This window comes from Acomys minous, assembly GCF_964271855.1.
Source record: "Acomys minous genome assembly, chromosome: 3".
Lineage (NCBI taxonomy): Eukaryota > Metazoa > Chordata > Mammalia > Rodentia > Muridae > Acomys > Acomys minous.
This window is the reverse complement of record NC_140485.1, coordinates 35,754,909-35,770,559: the sequence shown is the minus strand read 5'-3', so window position 1 is coordinate 35,770,559 and position 15,651 is coordinate 35,754,909. Positions and strand designations below refer to the sequence as shown.

The 15,651-nt window shown below is 42.6% G+C and overlaps 1 protein-coding gene across 1 annotated transcript in view; it reads right to left on the bottom strand.

Annotated features, from left to right (window-relative positions):
• RYR3 (ryanodine receptor 3) overlaps window positions 1-15,651 on the bottom strand; it is a 529,413-nt gene that overhangs the window by 182,927 nt on the left and 330,835 nt on the right. Inside the window, exons 34-39 of the mRNA XM_084776329.1 lie at window positions 12,757-12,843; window positions 12,149-12,375; window positions 9,733-10,525; window positions 7,253-7,453; window positions 4,085-4,187; window positions 3,173-3,310 (exon numbers count right to left, since the gene is read on the bottom strand). Of these exons, the coding sequence (XP_084632455.1) occupies window positions 3,173-3,310; window positions 4,085-4,187; window positions 7,253-7,453; window positions 9,733-10,525; window positions 12,149-12,375; window positions 12,757-12,843 (1,549 nt within the window). The remainder of the gene's footprint in view (window positions 1-3,172; window positions 3,311-4,084; window positions 4,188-7,252; window positions 7,454-9,732; window positions 10,526-12,148; window positions 12,376-12,756; window positions 12,844-15,651) is intronic.

Below are 15,651 nucleotides of genomic sequence, written 5' to 3'. Positions count from 1 at the left end.
TCTAAAATTTCTAAATTCAAAATCCCCAGAGCCACTTCCACTTGGTGATCTCACTTGGTATCCATTTGTGCCAGAGCCCAGGATTTACTCGGGTTGTAAAGAACACTTTCTCTGCCCAGGAGTATTCATAGAGAAGCTGTAGCATTCAACTGAAGAGAATTTTGGCCTAGAGCTGTTATACCATTCAGTGACAAGGCAGCTGCTTCCCCAAGTAACAGCTTTGGGACGTGGTGGATTTGTAGTCATCCCTAGGGACTCTTTTAGTCTGGTCTTTGTGAAAGGAGTGGCAGAGGAAAGCAAGCATGTCTCAGGGATAAGAATGCCAGCTCAGCTCTGTGAGAGGGAGGTAGTGCTTGTGTAAACAGTACAGGCTGAGAGAAGAAGGCAGTTCACCCCCTTCAGACAGAATCACTGCTCTCCACTGCTGAATTACTGTGGGTTAACACAGGTCTCTAATGTCAGCAGGGGGCCCTGTCTCCTTTGCTTGCATTGCTTGAGAGACTAAATATCCTTTGGGGGCATTTCTTCATACGGAGAAAATGAGGAAAACCATCTCCCAGGGAGAAGGCAGAGGTACATCACATTTCATCTGTAAAATCTAATAGCTGATTTTCATTTTCTTAACTTTAGAATCCAAGAAAAACAGCCGCTTGATCTCTCCTGGAGAAATAACTCAGTTGCTACGGCTACACATTCATATTTAAGGAAATCCTGTTTTAACTGCAGCGTGCAGTCCAGTCTCAGCATGCAAGGGCTCTCTTACGAATGTGCTAGACAGAGACATAAAAATAAGAACTAGTATGATGAGCTACTGTTATATCATTTCATTATCCTATAGCTCTCTGATAATATTGTAATGGTTTTCCTTGATGCCATAGCTTGCAATTCATTTAAGCAAATCTCTTTAACACGGAGCTACTTAACAGCATTCAAATGAGTTTCAGAACAGTGCTGTTCTCCCTTTCCTGAGACCATCTGACGCGGTAAGTGCTCACAGAAGCAAATCTCAGGGAGGGGTCACTACCACTTTATTGATAACTTCCAGCCCAAATCTTTGGCATCAATTCTGAACACTGTTGTGTTCTAACTTTCATCATAAGTGACCAGCAGTTATTAATCTGCTCAGATGTAGGAAATAGCATGCTACTGTAGGAAAAGTAGATATTTAAACTGCAAGTGAAGTCACAGCTTCACTTGATTTAGTTATCTCAGATTTGTGTTAGTCAGTCACCAGGAAAAACTCTGGGATCCAATAGAGATGAGAGCATCATCAAAGTGTATCTCTCAATTCTTTTGAGTATTATTTCCCTCAGATGAATAATGAAGTGAAGAAAGCTAACATCTATTAGTAACTATAATGTGTGGAGGTATTTGCATAGCTGTCAATTCAATATAATCCCCTAAATTTTTATTATTTTTGTCAAGATAAGTCATATAAGTAATGACATGGACATTGCAGGATTGTAAACCATTTTTACAATTGGTTGTACATTTAGAAACATGTCTCCATATGACTCAACCAAAAAAAAACTCTTTGGGTGGTATTAAACAACTTCTTTATTTATCTTAAAATATCCCTCCAGCCATGCTTCTGTAGTATTCTGTAGGGATCCACATAGTACAATGAGTGCCACTTAACTGATTGACTCTTTTCTTTATTCCTGGAATTGCAGACTTCTCAGGAACAAAACTGGGATGTCCCCTAAGTCCCCACATAGAGGGAGGCAGCATGGTGACCACTGGCAGTCCTAGGTGACAGGCCTGTCAGGTGTATATGTTCTATCCAAACAGACAGAACATGATCTGGCTGCTTTAGGGCTGAGGAGCAGTTGGGCAGAAAGTAATCCCTGGTGTTTGAACCTATCTTCAGAGTACTGTTTCACAGAGGGAGCTGATGAATGTTTCCATTTGATTGACCCAATTCACATAACACAACATGGTCACTTTGTAGGAACCCTATCCGTAACACACTGTCAAAAAAGCATCTACTTCAGAACTGATTCTTAACATGTGATTTGGGAGTTCTATGGGCCAGTACAAGATATTTGCAGTACTTATTTGATGGCAACCTCAAAGAGAGTCTCTGTTCACTTTTTTCGGCTTGCTCTATGATCTACTTGGTTTGCCTTTATCAAAGCCAAAACCTTTCCATGGCTATAGGATAGGACTGACCAGGATCGCCAGAACCCTGTTATTATATACTCTCTCAGAGTCCTTAGAGCTTCCACTGATAAATGGGAATAATCTATTCCCCTCAGAGACATTCTGACAAAGATAAAAGGTTAATGTGAAAGGGACTAAGATGCGTGAACCCCCAAAGTGGCATTTCTAGACACACCTATCACATCTTGACAGTCTGTTTCTCTAGTAGGTGATCTGAAAGTGTGTTCCAAGATAGATAGGAGCAGGGGATAGGATAAAAGGAAATGACATTGAACCCAGGACATTTTTCTTCTTTAGACAAATGATAAATTTGCTAAATCTGTAGCAAGGAGCAGATTGATTGCATATAATATTCAGACAATCTGCTTCTTGAAATGTTAACACATTTAGAGACAGTCAAGCAAGTCAGTGCTCTTCTTTCCACATGGGTCAAAATGGTGGAGGTTACCTACTGTGTAAAGAGGAGAGGAGTGAACTGGGACAGTACTTGACATCCTTAAAAGATTGGTCCAAGACTGCAGGCTATTGCAATCTCAATGCCACAGTAAAGAAAAAAAAAGATACCTATTATTTGTTTTACAAGTCCTACTTTACTATTGTTTAATTGCTTTGGTTTGAAGAGTTTTCCTTGTTAAGTAAGTGTAGTCAGAAGTCATCGAAATCAACACTTAAAGGTTGAAAGAAAGATCAGAATCCACGCAGGAATTTCTAAGTAGACAGATAATAAGAGCACACACCAAACAACTGATCTCTCAGGTTTTAGAAAAGTTCAAACGTGAATTCTTTGAACCACAGGAAAGGCAGAGAAAACAAAAACAAACAAACAAAAACCCAAAACAAAATGTAACACTGACTATGTACAAACATAGACAACACAATGCCCATGTATTTACTTGAGAGTTAAACTGCTCCACGTCTCATAGCATTTGTGATTGAACCAGTGATCTTGATTAAGTCTCAGGGGAGCACAGGGTTCAGAGCAGAGTGACTGAAAGGCAGAATCACTTACTAGGATACTGTTCCTCTTCCTCTGCTGGCTGTTCCTTTTCTGGCTTGGGTGGGCCCTTGATTTTATACACCAAAGCACGCAGCTTCCCTGTCCAGGAAGTGTCTTCCTCCTCCTCTTCCTCTTCCTCCAAGGGAACCCCTAGCAAGCCACAGCATATAGTGCAAACCCAAATAGTACATTAAGTGTTAGGAAAAGCAGAAAAAACAAATTCCTATCCTTCTGAAACATTTTCAAGAGATTCAGGCAGCCTCCCAGGAACATTTATCTACATTATGCCTTTCTAATAGTTGCTAGAATATATGATTTTCTGTGTCCCAGACATCAAATAAATTTAATCCCAAGGCTTTACTTTTTCTAGCCTATGTTAAAAAGGGCTCTAGAGTCTCTGGAAATACATTAACATTTATTATTTCAAATGAAAAGCTCAGATTTAAAAGAATATGGTTCAATTTACCTATGCACAAGAATCATAAATGCCATGATCCACTAAAAAACCAGAAAATATGCATCAAAGTAGAGATCAATGGCTTAGAGTCCTTCAGGGACGATATTGACATCCACTTAAAATTTAAAATAGCTAAAAAGAAAAGGTATCAAAGTCTTGGTTTGGCTGGGAAAAGATGGCAATGGCATTACTATACGTAAACTGCTTGAGGTGCAGAATCCGTCTTCTTCCCACTTTTTTTTTTCTTCCAGAGACCTTCCAATTCCCTCTCTGTATCCTCACAAAGATTCTTCTAGGTAAAGGTTTTCAGTCTTCCAGTCTGCCAGGGACCCTTCCTGTATCTCTGCTGACATATGTAGTTTGAACAATTGGTACCATAAGGTCAGAGAGAAGAGCAACTTCTCAACCCCTCACTGGTATGCTAATAACGCTGGCTGGTGGCTCTAGCCCATCTCTCAGGAGCTCACCACAGTGGACCAGAAGGTCCTCATGGAAGTCATACAGCTCCTCCCGGATCTCCTCTGGGCAGGGGCAGTTCTCTCCCAGGTGAAAGTTGAGGAGCATGTTGATCTGTGAAGGCAAAAGAGGAATGGCTAGCTGGTCTCTGTGTCAGCCATGGGAGCACAGATCGTGCCTTAGACACAAGACAGTCTTTGAATTTTTTTTTTTTATTTAAAATTTTTGGAAGGTTGGGGAAAAATAGAAGTGGACAGCATATAAAAGTAGCCTTTTCTTTTTCTTTTTTTTTTTTTTATACTAAAAGCTGTTTATTAACTGCACAGAATTTGGAAAATATTTAAAGTAGAGAATTCCCACCACCTCAGGAGAGTTCTATAATAATATTTAAGTAAATTTATTTCAGACTTTATTCACACAAGTTCAGATCAACTCTCTACATGAAGTTTCTTAAAATCCATTTTTTTGCTTACTTTTTCCTGTTTTTTTTTAAACTATGAGTTTAAAATGAGTGCAATGTATTTACTTCACTCTATGGATGGATAAAAGTTTATGTAAAATTAACTTTCTGTTATAATATCGGTTGTTTCTATTTTTGTTAGTTTTTTTGAGTGCCTGCTCTGTGTGTGTGTGTGTGTGTGTGTGTGTGTGTGTGTGTGTGTGTGTGTACAGAATATACAGTTAGTCCAAAAGTCAGGGAGTGAAGAACTTCTTCTAAGATGTCCCCTAGCATGCACATGTGCATGTGGAAGTCAGAAGACAGCCTCAGAGGTTGTTCCGTGCCTTCCAGCTTATTTGAGACAAGGTCTTTGTTTTTTTGGTTTTCACTTCACATAGCAGGCTAGCTGGCTCATGAACTTCCAGGAATTCGCCTGTCTCCATTTCGCTTTTCTCCACATGAGCACCGGGATGACAGATGCTCACAGTAAGATCAACTTTTATGAGAGCTATAGGGATTCAAAATCGGACTTTCATACTTGTGTAGGAAGTGCTTTTACACAGCAGCCCATCTCCCTGCTTGTTTCTGTTTTACTTGTGAACAAAGTTGCTCTGAACATTTTATATACTTTTTGTTCACATGTCTGATCATTTTCTTATAATAAACTAGAAGCAAAATGAATGGAGGAATGCACATTTTAATGGCTTGTGATATGAATTGCAAATTGCTTCCCAGAAATCTAACAACAATTTGCATTATTCCAAATTTATATAAGTGTGTGTTACTTTGCCATCTCTATTACAGTAATGAGAGCTTAACACATTTTAAGTATTTTCCAGTTATATGAGTAAAGAATGTCATATCCTGTTGCTTTAATTTGCATTTAATTGGTGAGGTTGAAAGTTACTTTCCACAAGTAGGTCTAGTTTTATTTCATATTTTGTAAATTTTTCTCCTCATGCTCTTGCTCTATTTTTTTTCTAGCATGCAATTATCCATTTGAAAATTAGTTGGTAGAGTGCTTTGGCACATTTTTCAACTTAAACATTTTATAATATATACTCAACAGAATTTTGGAGTTTTAGTTATTTATAATATATGCTCAATAGGCTTCTTGAGTTTTAGTTATTTATAATATATGTTCAATATGTTTTTAGAGTTTTAGTTAGTTTTTAATTTTATGTACAGGATCTTCATTTAGGTTTTGGTGTTGAGATATAGACTTATGTCCTGTATTTACTCTGGAATTCTGTTTGTTTTTATTATTATGTTTTACTGTTCTTGATTTTTTTATTCACCATGTAGTATTCTTTTTAAAAAATATTTTTATTAATTTGTTCATATTACATCTCCATTGTTATCCCATCCCTTGTATTCTCCCATTCCTCCCTCCCTCCCATTTTCTCCTTACTCCCCTCCTCTATGACTGTGACTGAGGGGGCCTCCTCCCCTTGTATATGCTCATAGGGTATCAAGTCTCTTCTTGGTAGCCTGCTATCCTTCCTCTGAGTGCCACCAGGCCTCTCCATCCAGGGGACGTGGTCAAATATGAGGCACCAGAGTTCATGTGAAAGTCAGTTCCCACTCTCCACTCAACTGTGGAGAATGTCCTGTCCATTGGCTAGATCTGGGTAGGGGTTTGAAGTTTACTGCACGTATTGTCCTTGGCTGGTGCCATAGTTTGAGAAGGACCCCTGGGCCAAGATCTGCTGTCATAATGTTCTTCTTGTAGGTTTCTAGAGGGTCCTAGAAACCTCCAAGTAGTATTCTTATAGTTTACTGAGACCCAGCCAATTTACAGATTCATATTTTAAATAAGCAAGGCATACAAACTTACAGAGAGAAATGGCTATAGTGAAGTTCATTAATTAAAGGCCCCAAAAACTATTACAGTAATAAATGAACCTCATCATTAGCTGACATGAAGAGGCCTAGTAGCTACTCCCAGAGCCCCTGCAACCCTGAAGCAGTGATGAATGTAAAGATATTTCTAAGTGTAACTAACCACTACAAAGTGTCATGAAAAATGTTCAGTCCCATCTAGTGACAAAGCAGGGCACGTATTCTATGGTCTATATCACCCATGAGAAGTAATGCTAGCAGAGGTCAATTTCCGTGCACCTTATTTTTCAAGTGATTATGCATCTCTAACCTCTGAAAGTGATCTAATGTGTCATTCAATGACATTAAATGCTTCCTTTCATTGAGAACTCTACGGGTTGGTCTCCTCTTAAAGTGAATTCTCTGGTAGGGGTGGAGATAGAGCAGATGAATTCAGCTCTAAGTGCTGTTTTTTGGTCACCACCATCAACAATGTCCGAAAACTTGCTAAAAGTGAGATTTTTGAGCCTTACCTCCGGCCTAATGACTCAGAGATCCCGGAGAAAGGGCCAAGCGACCTGAATTACTAAGTTCTTTTGGTGAGCTCGTTTGAGAAGCACTGGTCTCTACTACAAAGAAGAATTCATGTTACAGACTACTGAATGGCTTCTCTATTGAGAGTACTAGAGGAGGAGGCGGTAGAGGTTCAAGGGAAGGTAGAAGGAATGCTATGAAGTTAGAATGGGGAAAATAAGATGGGATCCAACCTTCTCCTTCCAAAAGCTTAGACCATCTTGGATAGATTGCTATGGGCGGTGATGGCTGAGCAGAGATGTCAGCAAGTGTGTGACTTCCACTCACCAGGCCACTGATCTGGGGTTTTGAGTTCCACAGGATAGCCACTGAGGATGGGACTCACCTGCTCCTGGGGTGGTGAGCGGAACTCCCTTGTCTTCCGGGCAGTGAGGGCTGCAGACATGTTCAGAGCCTGCATGAGCTCATTGTAGCGGAACTTCTGATTTGCCTGCAGCTTGGACACGTAAATGTCACCAAATGCCACAATAGCCTCCACTCGGTGCTGCAGTTCACAGTCACAGAGGTAGCTGAGGAGTTCACACATCTGCAACAAAAAGTGTGTACTTCTTTATAGAATGCACTTAACGCATGCGCACGGCTTTGCCAGTGCCCCAGTTTACAGATGATAACATCAAAATTTAGGTAAGTGCAGTGATCCATCAAGTGTTGCAGAATAACCCTGAAGCTGCTGAAATCCAGAGACAACCATTCAGCCATTAGGGCCAGGGAACGAGAGCCAAATGAACTGACTGAACGTAGTATTTTCTTGAATAGCATCAAAATGTTCCTGTGAGCACTGCCTTCCTTTCTCATTCCACCCAGCAGCAGAAGATTAGAAAGTTAAAAAGCTCGTTCCCAGCCCATATTCCCTGCTGGCACCTCAGTCATGGCTAGTTCTTTTGTTATTATGAAAGAAAGAAAGAAAGGAAGGAAGGAAGGAAGGAAGAAAGAACACCCTCATGTTGTTTTAAAAAGAAATGTTAGGTGTGAGAAAACCGTAAAAGTTGAGGGAAATGTTTTGCTTTCTAGTGATAGTCCTGCCTCAGTGACAAGGATGCACTCTGATGCATTCACAGATTGGTGATTTCATCCTGGTGAAAACATGACACACTAAGTTTTGTGAATGACTGTCCTCTGAGCCAAGGGACTGCCATCTTAAGGAGTTCAGCTGTGTACCCTTGCAAAAGGATTTTCCATGACTATTTATGCACCCTCATCGAGGGGCAGAGAGTCAAACGACCCTTGCTTTACTTCCCAGCCATTTCCTACCACATGTTGTACACACTGCCTTAATTGCACATGGCCTCAGGGAGGGGCTAGAATAGTGAAGGGAAAGAGGCTCCTCTATATAGCTAGAGGAAGGACCTCATTCCTGCTGGGTAAAGACTTTCCAGGTGTGGTCTGGTGGGAGAGGAGCACCCAGATCCCTATAAATGACTCCTCACCCGCGCTCCGTATGAATGCCCAATAAACTCACTGGCTCTCCACAGTGAACTTTGGTGGAATTGTGCCTTTGTCATTGTGACCTTAGGAGAAGGTCCTACATGCCCCTGGAGGTGGGGGTAGGGGGAAACTTTAGCAACAGGTGGTTAGTCTCTCATGGTATGGTACCACATTGTGGCCTCACTCTCATATATGTGGTCCGTTGTCAACTGAAGTGTCATTAAGCACTAGACATCTAGTGTTCACTTTACAAATCCCCCGAGCTGGCAATAGATGCACCATTGTAGAGGTCAAACATGAAAAGGAAGCACTTCAAGTGCTGGTCAGGTGATTCACACTAAAGAAGAGATGTTACTCTGTATGCCAGCAGCACACTTACACGATTCAATAAAATGCTAAGGTGTGTGTGTGTGTGTGTGTGTGTGTGTGTGTGTGTGTGTGTGTGTGGTGTGCATGCCCATGTGCTACATATATACCTGCATTTCTCCTCTACACTCAACATCTTGGTTCACTATGTTCAGATCCCATTATATCGGAGTAGAAAACTGTTACACTGGATTACTTCACTACAGCACAGCCTATGAAAGAACACACTTCACATATTTTATAGAAACATATTTGACACCATCTTTTCCTATCACTTCCATTTTGCAGACAATAACTCTTAAGGTCTTGACTTGGCTGCTGACTTGCTGAGTTTACACATCCAGTAAGCTACAGAGGAGCAGGAATAGAATCCTAGGAATGGCTGACTCAGGCTCTCTGTTCTTCATCTTCTTTCCTCTTTGTCTCAGGGCCCAGAAGACAAAGGCTATCATTTTTAGCATATGACTCATGCTAGCTTACCTGAGGAATCCGTGTTTCAGATGGTATAGAAAGCTCTCAGCTGGTACCAGGGGCATGTTCCTTAGTTTGGGTAGAAGTTTTGTGAATCCTGGGTCAACAAGGCCCTCTCATATTAGTGTAAGAATGTGAGAGTGAGTGGTGAATGCGATGTTCCCAGGAGTCAGTTCCTTGGGGGGCCACTTTGGTTACAACCAGAATCTTATCCTTTTTGATAATTCGGAACTTCTCAAATAATCACCTGGGTCTCAAAGGCTCAGAGACATGGGCAAACCCAATACTGGTGAAAAGACCTCTATATGACATCTAACCATTTCAAAGTATCTTACTGACAAAGTTGGTGTTTTCACGTTGTCTTAGAGAAGCTTAAGGAGTGTATTCCATGGAAACAGGCATCACTCAAGGACTCTTTCTATACCTACTTCAGTAGCAGACTCATTCTTATGGCCAAAGTTCCCCATACCCAGGCTTTCTTCCCCCTGTACCTCGCCTCCCCCCTGGGCTCTCTATCAGAGTCTGTGTGTGGCTCCCAGTTACCTGCAGCTTGACCGACTCAGGTAATCGGGTCTGCAACAAGCCTTTCACTGGAGCCTCCTTGCTGGCCTTCTCTCCAGCCTCAACTGCCTTTTCCTCTATGTGGGTCACTTCTTTTTCTGCCCCCTCTTCTGTCTCCCCACTGTGCTCACCAAACACAGAGGGATCAATCAGGAGGAGAATCTGACGAACGTCGTCATCATCAAAAACACCCATGACTAGCAGGGTTCCGATGAGTTTTAGCACAGGCACAAATTGGAACTCTACGGAACCCCCAACAGGGTCTCGGATGTGGGCCCCACTACAATGCACAGCCTCTGTCAGCATGCTCAGGGCTTTAGTCTTAAGTATCTCCAAGGGAATCTCGGGGCTCTGCTTCTGATGCTCATCATTAGTCACCACGAAACAAGGGGTAGAGAACCTGAAACCCGGCTTGAGGCATGTCCTCAGGCCGACCCCAGGCAGTCCGTGCCTCTTGGACTCATCTGGGTATAGGCGGATATTCCTGGTGGTGCTGGTGATAGGGATGATGTACTCATTCTTCATCATGAGCTTCCTCTCCTTGGCATTGGCCAGGTGGATGCTAATGAGCAGGTCATAGAAACCAGATCGAAGGAGGCCAGGCAAGTACTTGTTGTCAATGGCGTAGAAGAGCTGTGAGAGGTCCACATGGCTGCACAGGGCATAGGCAACACGGCTGTTTCCCAGGGCACACACAGCACTGTAAAGTCTCAAAGTGTGGTAATGGAACTGCATCAGGTCTTCCTGCTCACAGAGCTCAAGGATGTCCACACACCTGAGGATGACAAAACAACCCACCATTCCACAGTGAGGAACAAGGGTCAGAGTTCAGTGGAGTTGCCCTGTGAAACCCCGGCGGGGGGGGGGAGGGGTCAGAAATCTTTGCCATACTTTCTCTAACAGGGTATTCCTCCTCTCAGTTATGGTCCACATTCAAGTTCCTAATGGTCCACCATGTCTCATGACAACATTCTAAGAAGCCTGGGCAATGTAAGAAAGTGGCTTATCAAATATTGAAAATGAAGGAGGATACCCTAAGGATTCCCAAGGAGAAAGACATTCGAGAATATCACAATGACCTGGCCTTCGAAACTGAAGGTTCAAGTGGATGTGTTTCCTGACACAGCCTTTTAAAAGACTTGGCTCACACCCACAGCCACACTCACTGCCAGTTTACCATCCACACCATTTCTATAGCCCAGCTCTGCAGCACCTTCAAGGTTTTCCATCCTTGGCAAATAAACCCATCTGCACTTTTGTTCTGAGAGGAAACTGTTCCAACTAGTACTCATTGGCCCAACCCAGTGAGTGCCAACATCAGTAGCCTGCTTGCCTGTATGTTGACTTCTTATTCATCTAGGCTCAGGGATGGAGTTCTGGTCTCCCCTTAGATTTCTATTTTGTTTTTTTCTCCATGGTGTGCTGCAGATTTTTGAGATGGGCTTGCTGGGATGGATGCAATGCTTTCCTTACTTTCCTTGTACTCTCCTATTTCCTATCTTGTAGTACATGATCCAAGGAGATAACCAAAGAGAGGCCTTTGGGTGCCAAATACCTTTACTTCCTGCATATGATTTTCTTTAAGATTTTTAATATATATTATATGCATATAAATATATGCATGTATTAATGTGTGCCATGTGTATTTGTGGCATCCACAGAGGTCAGAAAAGGACACCTGGTCCCCTGGAATCGGAGTTATGTATGGGTGTGAACTACATTGTGGGTGCTAGGAATCAAACCTAGGTTCTCTGTAAGAACATCAAGTGCCTACAACCCGTGAGCCATTTCTCCAGTCCTATGCACACAGTCTTTCAGTTAGGGAACACTGTGGCTAATAATATCCACAACAACAAAACATATTCAGTTCCCACTATGGCCAGAAATGGTGCTGGATTTCACCCATACAACCTCACTCTTATCCTAGCAACAGTGTAGGTGGGCTTCTCTTTTGAGTGTGCCTGAGGTGGCTGTAGCTTGGAGTAGGTGAGCAGCTTACCAAACCACAAACCCAGAAAGTGAAAGTTCTAGGATTGAAACGAGTTACAATTCTCTTAACAAAAGAACACAAGGACTGGGATTCTTAGTTCTCTAGGTCAAGTTGGACAAGTGCCCATTTCTTTCTTTGTGTAAAAATAAATATATGGATGTTTCAGAATCCATAGTATTTTAGTTAAAGGCATGGAAATATTTCCCGATTCCTAGTCTTCAGAAGGTATGGTGACTGGGGCACCATAGTGTATTCTCAGTTTTTCAGTGAATGATGACATTGGAAAAGGGAAAAGACAGAACTGAGGTGGAGCAGGACAGCTTAGGGTCCACTGAAGACGCTCCTAGCTCCCTCTGGAGCTTCCTGGCTCCCCAGGACTGTCCCTCCATTCGTGGGGCCCTCTAGTACCTGCTCTCCTCAGGGATGTGGAGTGCCATCATTTGCAGGGGTTCTAGGCACTGTACCACCCAGCCATGGCGCTCGCTCACTCGCTCTGTCTCCACTTTAAGGAAGCTGCTGGGCATGCGACTCCAGAGCACAGGCTGGATGGTTTGCACATCCAGCCGAGGTGGACACTGTGGGATGGGGTTCTTCTCTTCACTCTTAAATATGGCTGCTGATAAGGGCATTGCATTCTGGGACAAGGTAGAAAGACATCAGAGAAGAAAAGAGGCACGTCATAGGGAGAGTCTCAATTGCTGGATCATGCGCTCAGCGGGAGCACTACTATAACTAGCATAAGTTAAAGGAGGACTATGAGTCCTGAGCATCTCCCGAGGCTCTGCCATCATCGACTGCAAGGGTGTACAATGGGTTATGTGAGAACTAGTTAGTCCTTTCAGAGGCCAAAATGGGTGGGAGGAAAGGAAAATGAGAAGGCATATTCTGTCATCGGAACTTCGAGGTGAATGAGGAGCAAGAGCTCATGCCTGCCTTCTGATGCCTCAAATTTCCCCCTGATTGTCAATGCTGCCTTCCCTTGGCATAGGCATCAACTGAGGGGGTTAGATAAATACCTTCAGTTTTCCAAGTTCAAACTGAAACAAGGAAGTGCTTGTAGGCTGGAGGAAGACTGCTGGGAAGACTTTGGTATTAGGCTCCACCTGGAAACCAAAGCAAATCAAGAAGTTTGCCCAGGGCTATGAGATCACAGTTTTCTAAACCACTGGCTACTAGTTAGTCATCTCATTTAAGTTCAACTGAGAGAAGACAGGTTGGCTGGCTGGCCATTCCCCACTGATCAGGCATTCGCAGAGACCTGGCATGTCTTACTGGAGACTGTCATTGCTCCAGGCCTTCAGTCCTTTCTGCTTTGGGATAAAATATCTTGTAACTTTCTTCCTTAGGTACTTGCAGCTGGACGCTTTCCCTGAAGTTCAGGAGCAGGGTCATAAGGCCAGAAGTGTATACTACTCACTAGCCCAGCAATGCACTAATAGCACAGCAGTATGTCTGGGTGGTGACTCAGGATCATTTCTGAAGCAAATGGCAGGTTCACATGTCCAGGAGACCCTGTAGTCAAGATTCTCAACCACAGTCTGGTTGAGATTTTGGCACTGATAACTTGTTGTGGGGAGCTAACCTATAGAGTAGGAAATGACATCTCTGTCCTGTACCCAGTATGTTATCTGTGAGCACATCATAATTCTAATAAAAACAAGGTCATCTTACATGACCAAGTGTCCTGGGCCAGGGAAAGACACACATCAACCTTGACAATCGATGTCTGCAGTAAAGACCATGAAGTTCTTCATTGGAATATGACCTTGCCTTCTTTCTGGGCTGCTCTGGGTGCTTCTGCAGCCTTTTCCATTCTTTCCCTTGCTATACTTATGTTAAAGGGTTTGAGAGTCTCTGGTTGGCTTCTAACTGAATCTTGCATGATTGCGTGAGACATTTGAATATGGCATCAGGGGCTCCACTTTGTTCATTTTGATGTACATAAACTTAGATGGTATTACTCTACTACCATTAAGTAAATGCAGTCAACAGGGAATTGTTGCAACTCTCCCTACCTACAAATTCAAGGATGAGTAGATATATTGACTATACCCTAAGTGTGCATTATCCCCAAGGCCTTCATTTTATTTCTGGCAAATCAAAAGGCAGCAAACATGTGGAGGCTTTCATTCCTTTGAATAAGACCCTCATTTAAACAGACTGGCTTTGGAAAGTAAGATGCCTTCTACAAGGTGGTTTCTGGTCCTTCAAGGATGACTTATTACAAACTTCATAAACTGATCAACCAAAGTCCAGGGCTCTCTTTACACCTGACTTAGGGAGTGCTTTGAAAGCCTTGAGACAGAATATTTTCTTGAGTGGAGCACACTCTCACCATGATGAGCAAAGCAGATTTTTGTTTAAGACTAAAATAATAAGAAAACATAAACGTAAGCTCCTCAGGGTATACCAGAGGGAAAAATGGTACTAGTGATATGGTAAACATAATTCTAGAAGGCTCTAGAGGACCCTGGATTTATTTCTGTGATTATGCTAATGGAAAATTGGATTATGCATGTGCAAAGGAAGCTGTTAACCAGTTGAACTTAAGCTGGAGAAAGATGTGGGCTCTATCTAATTATACAAGGGTAGTTTAAAAGCAGAGTTTTTTTTCCTTTATGGAGGTAAAAGGGAAAGTTGAAGTATAAAAAGATCATGCTTTGAAGATGGAGAGACTGTGTGAAAGGACTGTAGGCATATGCTGCTAGCAGAGAGTGACCCTAGCTACCGGTCAGCAAGGACAGCAGACCTTAGACCTATAGCACATCTATAACATGAAGAGTCGGGTACTGTTAACAATTCAGAAAAACTCAGAAAGAGATTCTTTCCAGATCCTCCAGGTAAGATACTGGCTCAGCCAAGCACGTGCCTTTTTGTTTGTTTGTTTTCTTTTTTCCTTGTGAGAGCTTGAGCATCCGGCAAGCCTGCAGCCCTGTGCAGTCACGAACTCAGGTTGTTTTAAGCCACTAATTTTATGGCAACTTGGTTAGGCAGAAAAGTAGATACAAGTGATTTCCTAGCCAAGACAGTTAGTTTGGCAAGAAGCATCAGCAGATGCCATGAAGTGCCAGCTGTGGTTCTGTGGACAGGCAGCACAGAGCCGGCCTTTGTCCTGAGAGGGCTCACCAGCTGGAGGGAGCTGCCCCTGTTTCTGTTTAATGAGCAGCTGGTCTTGAGCTGTCGTGGACTCTCCTCATTTTTGCAGCTAAGGTTCTTTCTTATCACTGGCTGATCTATTTGTCCTTGTGCTGACAGATACCCCATTTCTAATCATGCCTGAAGGTCAGGCCCTAGAAACTAGCCAGAACCTACAACTAGCCTCTCTCATAAATCTGAACCTCACAACTGGTTCTGCCTTTTACACAGCTGGTGTGGGGCTGCTACTCAGGACTGAATCTTGAACGTATACTTATTTTGGTTTCCATTCTCCTGCTGATTTCATTAAGTGGGAAAGAGAAAGGTTTTCAGACTGCATAGCGCCATTTAGTGGGAGCCCTGGAAACATTGTTTAAGAGAATCTTTCTCTCGTTATTCTGCTTCATTCTGAATTGAAGGCCAGTGTATAAATATTGCTGGCCTGTTGCTCTTGAGATAATTGAAAAATGAAAGTGACTACAGCTGCGGAATAACAATGATCCAGCTGCCGGGAAACAGACACGTAGCTGGACATGCTTCTGTCTCGTGGAGATTAGAAAGTGATAGTTAAGTAGAAGCCTCAAAAGGATTCTCAGCAGGACCCTGCTGCTCTGCCACCCAGCAAAGTTCTTTGGGACTGGAACAGTTGGGAATAGTTTCTTTTTTTTGTTTGTTTTTTTTTGTTTTTTTGTTTTGTTTTGTTTTTTGAGACAGGGTTTCTCTGTGTAGCCTTGGCTGTCCTGGACTCGCTTTGTAGACCAGGCTGGCCTCGAACT